General features: G+C 37.4%; 1 protein-coding gene across 1 annotated transcript in view; it reads right to left on the bottom strand.

Moving 5' to 3' along the window:
* Nucleotides 1-12,570: 12,570 nt before the first annotated feature.
* The window catches only part of LOC103590300 (myrosinase-binding protein-like At1g52030), a gene marked incomplete at its 3' end in the record, with an annotated part of 83,671 nt that continues 80,081 nt past the window's right edge, over nucleotides 12,571-16,160 (bottom strand). The window contains exons 3-4 of the mRNA XM_008572506.1: nucleotides 13,042-13,166; nucleotides 12,571-12,618 (exon numbers count right to left, since the gene is read on the bottom strand). Of these exons, the coding sequence (XP_008570728.1) occupies nucleotides 12,571-12,618; nucleotides 13,042-13,166 (173 nt within the window). The remainder of the gene's footprint in view (nucleotides 12,619-13,041; nucleotides 13,167-16,160) is intronic.

Raw genomic sequence — 16,160 nt, 5'->3', positions numbered from 1 at the left:
AGGACTTATCTGATCCAATTTCAGCTGTGGTGTGTATGTGAGTGTGTGTGTGTGTGTGTGTGTGGTGTGTGTGTGTGGTGTGTGTGTGTGTGTGTGTGTGTGTGTGTGACTTATCTTTGTCCTTAGTTTGACTCCCAGGAAAACATTAAAACATTACTTTATATATGCTGTTACTTCGACAATTACTTATTTAACACCCATCTTCCCATTATACCACGTGCAGCACTCCCTCCTTTTCTCGTTTACCTTCTGGTTCTTCCTGAGTTGCTGTGAGTGATAAGCATCCTGGTGCGACTGGAGTTTAACTAACAGGACGAAAACCCTGACTGCAGAATCAGGGATAAGATGGTGTGGGCTGGACAACAGAGCTCCTCGCCAACTGATTCACATCTTTTTTTTTTTTCTTTTTTTTCTTTTTTCGTGTCCGGCAATGGATCGCAACCCTCAGTGTCACGCCCGTACCGGACCGGGACCAGCAACGGGATCGCAACCCTCGGTGTTGCTCCCGCACCTCGCTCAGCCAGTGAGCGGGAACCGTTCTGTGTGTGGGATCCGAACCCTCGGCAGGAGCGCCACCGCACTCCCAAGCGGCGCACTGTAGCAGTGTGCCACCGGGCCGGCCCCTGATTCACATCTTAAATATTCCCTCTTTTGTATGAGGCGTTTGTGAGGAATAAATAATATTCTGGGCATCTGTAAATGTGATGAGAAACTCAATACCAAAATTAACTCTAAGTTAACTGCTGGGCTAGGGCAACAAAACACAAACAGAGAATGAATATATAAAATCAATATGTTAGCATGAAATTAAAATATTTAATGGTTTCAATTTCTACTCATGTCAAACTCCTTAGTAAAATTCCTGTAATTATGTTTAATTTTCTCCCCTTTTTCTGGGAACTGCCCTATTAATAATAAAATAGGAGATAGATAAAAAGATAAGATAGAGAATCAAAAGGGTTGCTTACTCTTTCCTTGATAAACCAAGGGGTCATCAGTAATATCTGAAGAATATAATACTATCTCTTTAATAATGAAAATTAGAAATATGTGGAGCAAGTCAGTACACACAAACACTTCTCAGCTAGGATTTTCCTCATTTATTCCTCACATCAACCCTGTGAGATGGACATTATTCTTATCGCCATAGCAAAGGGGAAACCAAGGCAGAGAGGTTGAGTAACTGGCCTATGGTCACCCAGAGAGTAAATGCCAGAGTGAAAATTTTGAGTGCATACTCTTTACCCTGCTGCAGGCTGCCTGTCACCAAAGACTCGGGTCTAGGAAACTTTCGTTTTGATTTCTATTGAAACACGCATGATGTTATTTGTTCAATTTAAGTAAAAATTTATATAAGGCCAATGTTTTGGACTAAGTTCCTGTACTAGGTCCAAAATAAAAACAAACAAACAACAAATTTGTCGATTAGGAGAGAGTTTAGACTTCACATGCAAGATCAAAGTTCACTGAATTTAAATTGCAGCGTGAAAGGAGATTAATCCCTTTAATATTTTTGCAGAAGTTTGCAGGGCTTAACTGTAGCAGGGCGGTTTTCGTGCCATGCCATTAGGTCCTCCCTCTGCACAGGGCACTTCCTCTTCTTGTTCCACCCCTCCTTCAGGATGCTTCTCTCTCTCTCTCTCTCTTTTTTCCCCCCAAAATCATCAATGTGAGTTAATTACAGGGAACTTCACAAATAAACAAGTAGGCTGTGGGATCGATAATGGCACAGTGTAAAATACTGGTAATGGTCCTCGAGCTTCCCCCCCCCCCCCCCCCCCCCCCCCCCCCCCGGCTGTGTAATGGTTTCCGGTGACGTGGGGAGATGCCTGTCTCCCCACTTCAGTCTCTGAAGATAAGCCTTTGTCCATATAACTTGTCTGTTTTATAAGTTTTAATTCTTCTCCACACCTAAATTTAAGCATCAACTTAATTGTACTTTATATTTATTAATGGTGATTCTAAAAAGCAGAAAAGACTCTTCATTTAAAAAAAATCATAAACCTAGAGTTAATTTAATTTTAAAAAGTTGTTTTTTTTTTTTTTACATTATGAAACATTTCAAATATCCACACACCAAATGGGATTAATGTAGTCATTTAAAAAAAATCATAAACCTAGAGTTAATTTAATTTTAAAAAGTTGTTTTTTTTTTTTACATTATGAAACATTTCAAATATCCACACACCAAATGGGATTAATGTAGAGTATACGTAGACACCTGCCACACATCTTAATGTAATGCTGTGTTTGCTTCAGGTATGTTTTTGGTCGTATAAAACATCAAGATGTAACTGAATACCTTATAATACTCTTCCTGATCTCATTTCTTTTCCTCCCCAAACTATTACCATGAAATTCAGCATTTATCATTTCTAGGCATGTTTTTGTACTTTTTCTATGGTATAATTGTAAAATATATGATAGTATAATGTATACAATAATATTTTTCAAAAATTTAAACTTTTTATTGATGATGTAATACTGTACTCATTCTCCCGCAGACTCTTTTTGGCTCAAGATTACGTTTTTAAGAATTATTCATGTTGATGGATATAGCGTTAGTTCACTCAGTGTTACATGCTATGAAGTGTTCCATTGAATGTGCACTATTTTGCTTATCCATTCTCCTGCTGATGGACATTTGAGTTGTTTCCAACTTTTTGTTATACACATAATGCTGAACTGATTATGCCTGCTCGTGCATGTGCAAAGAGTTTCCCTAGAGCAGTGATTCTCAAAGTGTGGTCCATGGACCCCCAAGGGTTATTGTTGCCTTCTTCAGGGGGTCTTCAAGGTTGAGACCATTTTCACAAAAATGGTAAGATGCTAATTATCCTTTTCACTGTGCTGATATTTGCAATGATGGTGAAAAACAATGACTGGTCAAACCACTGCAGCGTCGCACGAATCGAAGCATTGGCACAGAAGTACTAGTGGTGCTTTCTAATTCTTCACCATCATGCACTGGCAGAAAAAAAATTCATTCATTTAAAAATAATTTAATATTTTAGTGCTTTGGTGAAGCACTAAAAACGATTAATTTTATTAAATCTCAACTCTTGAATACATGTCTTTTAAGAATCTGCTGTGCCACAGTGGGGAGTGTGCATAAAGAACTGTTGCTCATGCTAGCAGAATTGTTTAAGCTCCAGCTGGACTAGCTGCTTTTTTCATGGAATGCCATTTTTACCTGAAAGAATGACTGGCAGGTAAACTATGGTCGAAGTATACTAACAGATAAACTATTGGGCATCTAGAAGACTGTCTCAGCACTTTTATAACAAAATATTTTAGACTGGGTAATTGACAAATAATGGAAATTTCTTAACTCACCGTTCTGGAGGCTGGGAAGTCAAAAATCAAGGCACTGGCAGGCTTTGTGTCTGGTGAGAGCCCCAGTCTCTGCTTCCACGATGGCTCCTTGAACACAGTGTGCTCACATGGTGAAGAGTAGATGAGAGCAAACCCCATCCTCAAGTCCTTTTATAAGGGCCCTAATCCCACCCATGAGGGCTCCACCTTCATGATTTATTCACCTCCTACAGGACCCACCTCTTAATACTACCACATTGGTCACAAAGTTCCAACACATGAGTTTAGGGGGATACATTTAGACGGTAGCACAGACCTAGTCTCAAAAATGAATGAAGTGAACATTTTACCTTAAGTAAAACTGGCAGCGTTTGTTTCTAATGATAAAATTTGAGTTTTTAAGAAAAAAAAAAATCAGAATTTTGGTAAAGCATGCCACCATAGGCTTGACAGCTTCCTTACACTTAAGGTTTTTTTCTGATGCGATCAACGCTAATATTAACAAAGATCATTATTTTTTGATATTGTATAATGAAATATGTCCACATTTGGAAGATCTGTATTACTCAGTGAACCAACATTTTCCACATGACAGATCCATGATGCTACAGAATTATGCATGGGTAAAAGATCTATTCCAAATGCAAGGCTAAATTTTCTTCATATGCTTCAACCAAAACATCACAATTTAACAGATTAAATACAAAAGCAGATCTGAGAATCCAGCTATATTAAGCCATATATTAAAGAGATTTGCAAAAATACTAGTTTTTTTGGATTTGGAAAATATAGTTTTTTTTTAAAAAATAAAAGTGTTATTTATCCTAACATGTAATAGATATATTATTGGTACTTTAAAATCAACTAATAAATATTTTAAATTTTCTGATTTATATTTTCCAATGTTATAAGTCTTTATAGATAAAACCCTCATAAATAAGATCTCTTGGGGGTTCTTAATCATTTTTAAGAATGTAAAGGGATTCTGAGATAAAAGTTTGGAAACTGCTATTTTAGGGTATAGCCATAGGAGTGGCATTGCTGGGCTGTGGGTGTGGATATGTTGAAATTGCTTTCTCAAGGTTGATAACAATTCAAATTCCCACTTGTAGAATATGAGGGCCTTATTTTTCCCTATCCTTATCAGAATTTTGTTTGGCAGACCTATCTGATGTGTGTGAAATTGTTTTAATTTATATCTTTCTGATTACTAGTGAGTTTGGCATAATTACACATGTTTGTTGGCCTTTAATTTTCTTCTTCTATTAATTACCTGTTCATATCCTTTGCTCATTCACCATTCCTCACATCCCATTAGGTTGTATTTTTTTCTTTTTTAAATTGATTTATAGGATTTCTTTATATTTCCTGGTTTCTATTAATTTGTCAGTTATATGTTGCAAATATTTTCTCTTAGACTGCGGCTTGTCTTTTGATTTAGTGTATCATGTTATCTGTCGAACAGACGTTTTTATTTTAATACAATCAGATATCTCAATCTTTTCTTTTTGGTTTTGTGTTTCTTATCTAAGAAATTCTTTTCTACCCCAGGCCCACACATGTCTATTCCTATATTTTCTTCTGAAACTTTTAGGGTTTTGCTTTTCAATTTATATCTGTCATCACCTTGAACTGAACTTGATGTGTGGTGTGAGGTGAGAATTGACTTGTTATCCTCCAAGTTGTGACCAGTGATGCCAGTGCCTTTTAATGACTAGTTCATCCCTTTCCCATTGATTGGTGCTGCCACCCTAACATCTATCCAGTTTCCACACAGGCATGTTTCTGTATCTAGGCTCTTTATTCCTTTTCATGGGATCATTTGTCTATTCCTATGGAAACACTCCAGTCTCCTATTTATACAGTTTTGTAATAAATCTTGATATATGGTAAGAAAGTCCCCCAACTTTTTTATTCTTCAAAACTCTCTTTCCTATTCTAGGCTTTTTGGTTTTCGGTAGAAACAAAAGTAAGCATTTTCTACAATGTTCCATGATAAACCTTGCTTGGGACTTTAATTTTCAGTTTACAGATTTATATGGGGACAATCAAAGTAATTCATGTATTTAATCTTACAGTCCTTCAGGTCTTCTTTTTAATTCTTTGATGAGTATTTGTGATTTTCTGCATAGGGATCTTCCACATATTTTGATAAGTTTATTCCTGGGAATAGTATCCCAGGAAATAAAAACATCTAGGAAATATTCACTGATATTTTGTGTGTTTTTTTTTTCTTTTTCCTCACTTATGCTGCTTTTTGTGTCCAGAAACCTTTCTAAACATTTTTTTTTTAATTTTCATAATTTATCTGTAGTTTCCTTGGGATTTCTAGGTAGATGTTCATATTATCTGTGAATAAACTGAACACACCATATTGCTTTACTGAGTTTCTTGGTTCTCCACTATAATGTTGGGTGAAAGTTATTGATAATCACTTGTATATCACTTCTGATTTTAATGGAAAAGCTTATAAAGTCTTACATAAGGTATTTTGCTTATGCACCTTCCCAGTAAGGAGCATCTGCTAGAAAGACAATTCACTTATTCTTAGTTTGCTAAGCATGCTTGTCAACAATTAGGGTTAAATTGTATCACTTTTCTTCATTGCATCTATTGAGATGATGGGTTTTCTTTTAAAATATCTTAATATGGTATATATTAGTTTTTCTGATGATGAGCATATTAATGAATTGTCTGATATTGAGACTTCTTTGAATTTTGAGGATTTAATATACTTGGACATGATGTTTTTAAAGTTATTAATAATTATTTTATACTCTAATGAGATTAATTTTCTAATATTTTGTTTGGGATGTTTCCATTTATGCTTACTAAAGTGATTGCTGTATAACTTCCTTTTCTTGTACTGACGTGCCCAGTTTCAGTATTCTGATTTTTACCAACTTCATAAAATGAGTTGGGTAACTTCCCTCTTTTTCTGTTTTCAGAACCTGCTTGGATGGTAAAACTTTTGTCTCTTTCTTTGTTTCTTTATGGATGGAGTAAATTCACATGTAATTCTGACTCCATTGTCTTTTGATTTGAGGACATTTTGATTACCAATTCAGTTTCTTCAATGATTATTTGTTTATTCACCTTTTCTGTTCCTTCTTGGGTCAGTTTTAGAAATTTATATTTTCTAGAAATGTGTCTATTTCTCATAAGTTTCAAATTTATTACATAGTGTTCATAGTATTCTCTTATGATCTTTAACATCTACTGTGTATTTTTGTCCCCCTTTTTTATTAGCCTCATCTTCTATTTTTGATCAGACTTGCTAACAATCTGTCTCCTTGCTAACTTTTCAAAGAATCAGCTTTGGATTTTATATATCCTTTGTTTTATCTTTTCGTTTCTGTTTCTTTGATTATTACAATCTTATTTTTTTCTTGCCTTTACTTTCTTTTGATTTACTTTTCAGTTATTTTTTTAGCTTCTTGTGCTGAATGTTTATTTTAATCTTTCTGTTTTCTATTAAATGAATATAATGCTATAATTTTGTCTCTAGTCATTTAGCTTCATCCATATGTCTTAAAATGTACTAATTTTTTATTAATTCAGGCTTTATTTAAGACTTCATTTTAAGGTCACTAAATACATACTTTTGTAATGTTTTTGTTACTTTGCAACACTGATTTCCAGTTAAATTATATCAGTATCATAGGGGATGATATGTGTGATTTAAGCTCATTGAAATCCTGGTACCATGTCAATATTTGTAAATGTTTCATATGTTCACAAAAAAATGATGTAGTCTTTTTGTGGAACGTGCTGGGCCAGGTTAGTGGTTTTCAAATTCTACTCTATAGAGTCAACATGCGTATTGTTGAATTGGTTGGGGCCAAGTGGGTGAGCTCTGGGCCTTCCATCTTGCCCAGACCATTCTCTTTTTCTTTTTCATTAGTGAACCTATCATGGTCTTCTGCATAATATTTCTTCTGAAGAAAGTATTCTGGCAGCTAAAATAACCAAACTGATAAACTATGTAATCTGAAAACCCAGTTCTAGATCTACGACTGGTTTTGTACAGGTACGTAAGCTTGACTACTCACTAATGTCATGTGTTATCAATTAATACTTGCCTTAGTCAAAGTTAAACCCCAGTTTTTAACTATGATCCACCTTCAGAATTTCCAAGCATCATAAAGTGGTTGTCGTGCCAACTCTTCTAGCATTTCACACGCTTCTGCAGGTCATCCAGGAAAGCCTTCCAGACACTTTAGTCGGGTTCTGTTACAGCCACCGTCACCCTTTACCTCGTTGCTCCCATCTTCTCACTGAGTTAAGGGACAAAAACTCCTCTCAGCGCCACCGGGCCGGCCCCAAAGCTGGTTGATTTTGCTGTACCAAACTTCTGTTTTCTAACTAGCACTAACTCCCCTCTATGATTATCAATTAGTCCATGCGCCTTTCCAAATTTCTGCTTTATGTATTTTAAAGCAATACGTTTCACATTTGTTATCTTTGTGCTAAATTGTCTATTATTATATACTGTCGTTATTTATTTGTATTAATACTTTTTGAACTTTAAATCTATTTGTCTGACATTAATATTGCTACATCCTCTTTATTTTGCCTAGTATTTGGAGGTATATATTTCCCTAGTCCTTCATCCTCATTCTTCTGTGTGATTTTGCCCTAGGTATATCTCTTGCAAGTGGTACACGACTTGATTAAAAAACTCAGTTGTATAATCTCTTCAACTAATGAGCTTAATTCAATTGCAATCATTATGATTACTTGTATATTTGAGCTTACTTCTTCCATCTTATTGTGTGCATCCTGTTCAGTATGTTTTTTCTTTGCCTCTCCTTTTCTTTCTATACCTTTCGTTGTGTTGATACAGTTTTTAATATTTTGTTTACTTCAGATGATTTTTTTCAGGTGAAGCTGCAAAGTACATTTCTAGTGTTTAGTGGTTACTCTTAATCTTAAAGGTACTTAATGATACTCTTTTAAAAAACAAAGTCTGCAGTTATTCAGTATTTCCTTCTTCCAATCGTAATAATGGCCTTAACACCTGTAGGGTTATTAGCTGCTATTTTTATAGCCACTATTGAATTGAATTATAAGCTTTTTAACAAAGTCCTATATTTGCATCAAATTCTACATTTTCAATGTTCACTTTTTTTCTTGCTGAATTCCTTACTTTTTAAAAACAAGGTTCTTGGGTGGTACATTCCCCTAGTCTTCATATGCCTTAAAACGTCTTTATGTTGTCTTTGATTTTAAATGATAATTTGGATGAGGTCTTGGTCTGTTTGTGCTGCTTTAACAGAATACCATAGACTTGGTAATTTGTAAAGACTAGTAACGTATTTATTTCTTGGGGTTCTGGAGGCTGGGAAGTCTAACATCAAGCTATTGGTAGGTTCGTTGCCTTGTGAGGGCTGCACCCTCCAGAGGGGTGGAACTCTGTGTCCTCACAGGGCTAAAGGCAGAAGGGCAAGAGGACCACGTACTGCATGAAGCGTCATTTATTGTGGCCTTAATCCCATTCACAAGGGGGGAGTCCTTGTGGCCTAGTCACCTCTTAAAAGTCCCGCCTCTTAATACTGTCACATTGGCAGCACCTGAATTTTGAGAAGACGTATTCAAACTATAGCACGTGGGTATCAATTTCTTGACTGTCAGGTACTTTTCCCTCAGCATGTTGGAGATATTATTCTACTATCTTTGCTGTCTACTTATAGAAAAAATATTTTATTTCTTTAGTTTAATGACGAATCTCCCCAATAACTAAGTTTGACAGTTGTGGACACAAATAGCTTGGATTTGCAAGGTAAGCCCTGCTGAGGTCCACAGATTCTTCTCACCACTATGTGGCACCTTGTTCGTAGATCTTTTCATGAAGTATTGAGATAGATTGTCACAGGAATGTTTGTGACTCAAATAATTTGTCATGTATTTCCATAATATTTTTGAAAATGCACTTCTATTTAAACCTATTTAAGATATTGCAATATGTGAATTGGATACATTTATATATTAATAATAAGAGAAAACAGGTACTGAAAACAAGATGTTGAAGAAATACCTTGTAAGCAGAATTGTGGTTATAGGGAAAAACACTAAGCTAGAAGTTACAAGTGCAAACTTCCAGTAATAGTTCTACCTGTGTGATCCTGGGCAAACCATTGAACCCCTCTCTTTCTCTTTACCTCTCTGTTTCATTCCCTTCATTTGTAAAATGAACGTGCTGGGCCAGGTTAGTGGTTTTCAAATTCTACTCTATAGAGTCAACATGCGTATTGTTGAATTGGTTGGGGCCAAGTGGGTGAGCTCTGGGCCTTCCATCTTGCCCAGACTATTCTCTTTTTCTTTTTCATTAGTGAACCTATCATGGTCTTCTGCATAATATTTCTTCTGAAGAAAGTATTCTGGCAGCTAAAATAACCAAACTGATAAACTATGTAATCTGAAAACCCAGTTCTAGATCTACGACTGGTTTTGTACAGGTACGTAAGCTTGACTACTCACTAATGTCATGTGTTATCAATTAATACTTGCCTTAGTCAAAGTTAAACCCCAGTTTTTAACTATGATCCACCTTCAGAATTTCCAAGCATCATAAAGTGGTTGTCGTGCCAACTCTTCTAGCATTTCACACGCTTCTGCAGGTCATCCAGGAAAGCCTTCCAGACACTTTAGTCGGGTTCTGTTACAGCCACCGTCACCCTTTACCTCGTTGCTCCCATCTTCTCACTGAGTTAAGGGACAAAAACTCCTCTCAGGAGTCTCTCCCCCTGGGCCTTGACCTTCTGCACCTTTCTCACTATATGGTCAGAGATGGAGGACCTCAAATCTGAGCTCAGGGACATCATGGCTTCCCCTTTCCCTTCTTCCTCCCTCTTCCTCATGTTTTTCTTGGACATTTTTACCTGGATGACTAAGTCATAGACGCGGGGGATTTACCTACATCCATTGTGACTCAGAGAGTTTGAACATTCAATTAAATGTCTCTAGGCTTCAGTTCCTAGGGGTTTCCAAATTTCTACTGACAACTATTTCATATATTGATGTTTTTAAAAAAAGGATTCAAGTGTTTTTATCAAGCTTAACATAACAGTTTTAAACATAATGCTTTTTCGTATCAAGGAAGAAGCTCTTTCTTCTAGTCTGGATGATCTTGACCTGCACGTTCCATTAGTAGAGCCCATGCAGAAGCTGCTGCTATTTGAAGAGAGCAGTTGAATGAGGAATGGTGTAATTCACATTCCTTACTTATGTGCATGTTGACAATAAAATATTTCTACTTCGAAAAATTCAGAAACTGTCTACATACCAATATTTTATAGATTATAAACCCTACATAGTATGTATAGATAGGATTCATGTGTATCATAAATAATGTATTTCTTCATCATACAAATGGATTGATGTTTATAGTCTAGTCCCTGAGAATTCTGAACAGTTAAATGTCATGTGTGAAACTAATTTTTATTTATATAGTTAACACGTTTTGTGATAGGTATGTTATTTTCATAGGTTTCCATTTCTATTGTTTGTTTTATATTTATGTTAAGTAGTCAAGTTCTTAACTTTTCTGGGTTAATTCTTTCCTTCTTTGATAATTGAATACATTCCAGTTTGCTCTGTTTGTGAGTTTACAGTGTCCCTCTCTATGGTATATATTGGCTTTAGGTGTCTTTCTAAAAACTTACTCTGCTCTCATAATCCAGTGCAGAGATAAGCAATCTGTCTTCTCAGCTCTGAGATTTTGCTTCATTCCATCAGGAATGCAGTGCAATAAAAAGGTACAATTTCTTAACTGTAATCATGGAATATTTCACATGTTGTTTGCAGAAGCATGGAAATATAGGAGAAAAACAATCAAGCAGACCCTCTAAATGCAGTCCCATCGTACTTTCCTGTCAGTGTTATTGTTGTTGTCTAGCCTCCATACAGAGCTTGTTTTTCTGTTTGGGTCTCTATTCTTGAAATTCTTTTTTCATACTGCTTAATTTTAGAAATAGTATAGGACTAGCAGCAGGTGGTAAAAATGTATTTTGCTTGGGTTTTTACATGGAAAAGGAAAGAATAACAGATTACATTTTAGAATATGACTTCAAGCTTGAATTTTAGTTTAAACCTAAATTGATAACCCTCCCCCAAAGGTAGAGGCTATAGTTAGTAATAGCATAAGTACTATTCAAGTACTGGGGTAGAGTCAGCTCTTTAATATTGATGTAAACTCTTATATTGTCATTTCCTTCAACTGGTTAATCAAGGAATATAGATTAACTTTAATATTATTTAAATCATAACCTAAATTTGGAGATAGCCTAAATATGCTGTGAACACCTTCTATCCACAGGTATTTGGGGGGACACTTATGCCTCTTGTCTGTTTTAGATGAATATATAGTCTCATCTGTCATGACTGTTGCGAAATGGTCCCATCCAGCATCCTTTTGGGAATGCAATTTGTCAATGTATCTCAAACTCCTTGAAATGCATGTATTTTGAATTACTTAGAGGAATTTATCATAAGACATTGCACAATATTTATGTTCAAGATTGTCAATACAGAGCCATTTAAAATAGCAATAAATTGGAAAAAAAAAACCCTGTTGAAAAAATAAGATAATGCTTAAATAAATTCAGGTAGATTTGTACCATGGAATAGTAAGCCACCATTAAAATCCTGATACTAATATAGTATTAATTAAAAATCGTGGAAGTCCAAGTTGTACAAAGAATGTGATCCCAATTTTAAAAAAACATTATATCTACATCCATATATATGCATGGAAAGAAGGCTGGAATAACAGTGGTTCCTTAGGGTGGTTGGATGTATTGAACAAAGCTTACTGAGCATGTACTATGAGAAGCTGTATAGTGGAGGAGATGGAGGAGATGGAGGAGATGGAGGTGATGGAAGAGATGGAGGTGATAGAGGTGCTGGAGATGATGGAGGTGATGGAGGAGATGGAGTTGATGGAGGTGATGGTGATGATGGAGGAGATGTAGATGATGGTGATGATGGAAGTGATGGAGGAGATGGAGGTGATGGAGATGATTGAGGTGCTGTAGGAGATGGAGGTGATGGAGGAGATGGAGGAGATGGAGATGATGGATGTGATGGAGGAGGTGGAGGTGATGGAGAAGATGGAGGTGATGGAGGAGATGGAGGTGATGGAGATGATGGAGGTGCTGGAAGAGATGGAGGTGATGGAGGTGATGGAGGAGATGGAGATAATGGAGGAGATGGAGGTGATGGAGATGATGGAGGTGCTGGAGGAGATGGAGGTGATGGAGGAGATGGAGGTGCTGAAGGAGATGGAGGAGATGGAGTTGATGGAGGAGATGGAGGTGATGGAGGTGATGGAGTTAATGGAGATAATGGAGGTGCTGGAGGAGATGGAGGAGATGAAGGAGATGGTGATGGTGGAGGAGATGGAGATTATGGTTATGATGGAGGTGATGGAGGAGATGGAGGTGATGGAGGTGATGGAGGAGATGGAGGAGATGGAGATGATGGAGGTGATGGAGTTGCTGGAGGAGATGGAGGTGATGGAGGAGATGGAGGAGTTGGAGGTAATGGAGATGATGGAGGTGATGGAGTAATTGGAGGTGATGGAGATGATGGAGGAGATGGAGGAGGTAGAGGTGATGGAGGTGATGGAGGAGTTAGAGGTGATGGAGGTGATGGAGGTGATGGAAGAGGTAGAGGTGATGGAGGTGATGGAGGAGATGGAGATGATGGAGGTGATGGACAGGGAGAGGATGGAGGTGATGAAGATGATGAAGGTGATGGAGGAGATAGAGGTGATGGAGGTGATTGAGGTGATGGAGGTGAGGTTGGTTGCTCAGGATGGTGACAGTGGTGATGCAAACAGAGAGCAGACACTAGACATTTTAGAGAAAGAAGTATTAAGACGTGGAGATGTGGCCTCAGAGAGGAAAGGGCCCAACTTATCTCTTGAGCAATTGGGCAGCTGGAGGTCCACTGATGGGACGGGAGGAGAGCTGTGAGTCAAGAGGTGAAATTCTCTTCCTTTCACTTTTCTATGTTACACATATTTTCTCTAATAAGCAAGTGAAAAGGTAGTTAGTTTAAAAATATTTAGATGTAGGCCAACTTAAAATTATTTGCTGATAAAAGTGCAGGTAATGAACAGAGCAGGAAAAAGAAAACCCAGCAAGGAAAGAGGTGTCAAAGAATGCATGTAATTTGCTATGATTGTGCTTTTTGCTGTTTATGAATAGACTATTTTTTGAAAAAGAAAACCAGATCATGTAATGTAGTCTGGTGGGTAACCTGTTTTTAATTTCTTGTAAAACATATTATGAGCATTTCCTCAAGTCACTAATTATGCTTGTAAAACATATTTTTCATAGCTACATAGTATCTTGTTTTGTAAATGTGCAATATTCTATTTAATTAACCATTAGTCCTTTAGTTTATTTTCAATTTTTCTCTATTGTAAAATGATAGCAATGACCATTGGAGCTTTCTCTTTGAATGCATAAATAATAACTTGCTTAGGATGGATTCTTGGAAATGAAACAGTTTTTTCAAAAGTTCTTAGACTTTTTCTTTACTTTTGAACTTCCTCACATAATACTGTTGTGGGTCCTACTTTAATTTTTTTTTTTTTTGCTTTGCCTGATGCTTCTTTGCTCTTTAACTTCTTTGGGGTACACTTTGCTCTATGTTACCTTCCTTCCCTCCCTCCCTCATTTCCCTCTCTACTCCCTCCCCTTCTCTTCCTCCTCCTCCTCTTTCTCTCCCCCTCCCCCCTTTCTTCTTCTCCACATCTTTATTAACCTGCCAGCTCTTAGTTCATTATGGAATGTAATCCATGTAAATTGTTATATGCAATGAATTTGATTTTTCTGCTATTTTATGTTTCTTTGCTGCTTTCTTTGATTTTTATATCTTAGGTATAAACTATATTTTCTTTCTTTTTACTTCTTCTAACATTTTGGTGCAGTCATGTCTTTCTAGCTGTTGCTCAGCACAATGCCTGGCACCACATAGGGCATGCAGCAAACACGGTGGAAAAAGAGATGAGTCCATTTATTATTCTACTAGCATTCGCTGTTTCCATTCAGGTTTTATGGAAGCATTATTTGGCCTGTCTCTGTAAGGGTCATGGTCAATGGTGAAACGTTCCCTTTTCTTACATACTCCCTCTTAAGAGAAGGTAGATAGGACACTTTGCCCCTCTTACCTCTATTAGCTTTTGTTCCATTTATTTTACATTGTAAGCATTAAGATTCCTCTTATTAAAAATGAGCAAAGGAGCTGAATAGACATTTTTCAAAGGAAGACATACAAATGGCTAACAGGTACATGAAAAAATGCTCAACATCACTAAGCATCAGGGAAATGCAAACCACAATGAGATATCATCTCACCCCAGTTAGACTGTCCAGTATTAAAAAGACCAAGAGGAACAAATGCTGGTGAGGATGTGGAGAAAGGGGAACTGTTCTATGTTGCTGGTGGACATGTAAATTAGCACAGCCATTATGGAGAACAGAATGGAGGTTTCTCAAACAACTACAGATGGAACTGCCACATGATCCAGCAACCCCACTTCTGGGTATATACCCAAAGGAATGGAAATCATCATGTCAAAGGGATACCTGCACTGGCATGTTCATTGCAGCTCTATTTACAGTAGCCAAAATATAGAACCAACCTAAATGCCCATTGATGGATGACTGGATAAGGAAAATGTGGTATATATACACAATGGAATACTACTCAGCCACAAAAAAGAATGGAATTCTGCCATTTGCAGCAACACAGATGAGCTTGGAGAAGATTATGTTAAGGGAAATAAGCCTTATGCAGAAAGAGAAATGTCCTCACTCATAAGAAAGAAGGAAAGAAAGGAAGAAAGAAAGAATGAAGGAAAGAAAAGACCTCAATAATAGATTGAACTTTCAGAAAGAGAGAGCGAATCTGTGGTTTCCAGAGGTAGGAGGGGGAAGATAGAAGGGCATAGTAGAGAAATTGGGCAAGGGGCATAAAGAGCAATTATGATCGGTAATAATGAATATGCTAATTATAATTTGATCATCACATGTTGTACACAGGTGATGGTAGTCAATGCTATACCTGAAAAATATGTATAATCAATTATGCTTTAATAAAAAAAATTCCTCCTATTGCTATTATTCTTTATTGTACATAGAAGTCTGTTTTATTTGTACTGTATTAGTGCAAAAAGAATTTCTAAAATTTTTCGGGATCCTGCAGCAGATCATTTTTGAAGCATTGCTCTTCTGCCAAGTGTCTGGCACGGGTCCTTCTCCCTTGTCCTGCACTCATCCTCGGTGTCCTGCTCTTGTTTTTGTCCATAGATGGGGGCCTGGATGGTCCTTGGTCTCTTCTCTGCCTTCGTGTGTGATATTTGAATCCTCTTTTCAGGGCTGCGGCTAAAAGAATGGCTGTGCACCTCCCAGTCTGCTGCTTAGGGAGCAGCAGCCTCATGTCCAGAGCACCTCTGCTCTACTCAGGGGGACCCTCTCCTCCACGTCGTTCTTGTCCTTAGGTGTGCCAAAATAACCCAGCTGATAAAAGCAGTAACCACCAGCGTGCACTACTAGAGCTCTTTTTTTTTTTTTTTTTTTTTTTTTTGTCTTTTTCCGTGTCCGGCAACAGATCGCAACCCTCAGTGTCACCCCCGCACCGGACCGGGACCGGCAACGGGATCGCAACCCTCGATGTTGCCCCCGCGCCTCACTCAGCCAATGAGCGGGAACCGGTCCGCATGTGGGATCCGAACCCTCGGCGGGAGCGCCGCCGCGCTTCCCAAGCGGCGCACTAGCGCAGTGCGCCACCGGGCCGGCCCCTAGAGCTCTTTTTTTTTTTTTTTTTTTTTTTCC

This window comes from Galeopterus variegatus, unplaced genomic scaffold (genome assembly GCF_000696425.1).
Source record: "Galeopterus variegatus unplaced genomic scaffold, G_variegatus-3.0.2 Scaffold795, whole genome shotgun sequence".
NCBI classification, from domain to species: domain Eukaryota; kingdom Metazoa; phylum Chordata; class Mammalia; order Dermoptera; family Cynocephalidae; genus Galeopterus; species Galeopterus variegatus.
Note: the sequence above shows the minus strand (reverse complement) of the source record. Positions and strands in the feature narration are given on the sequence as shown.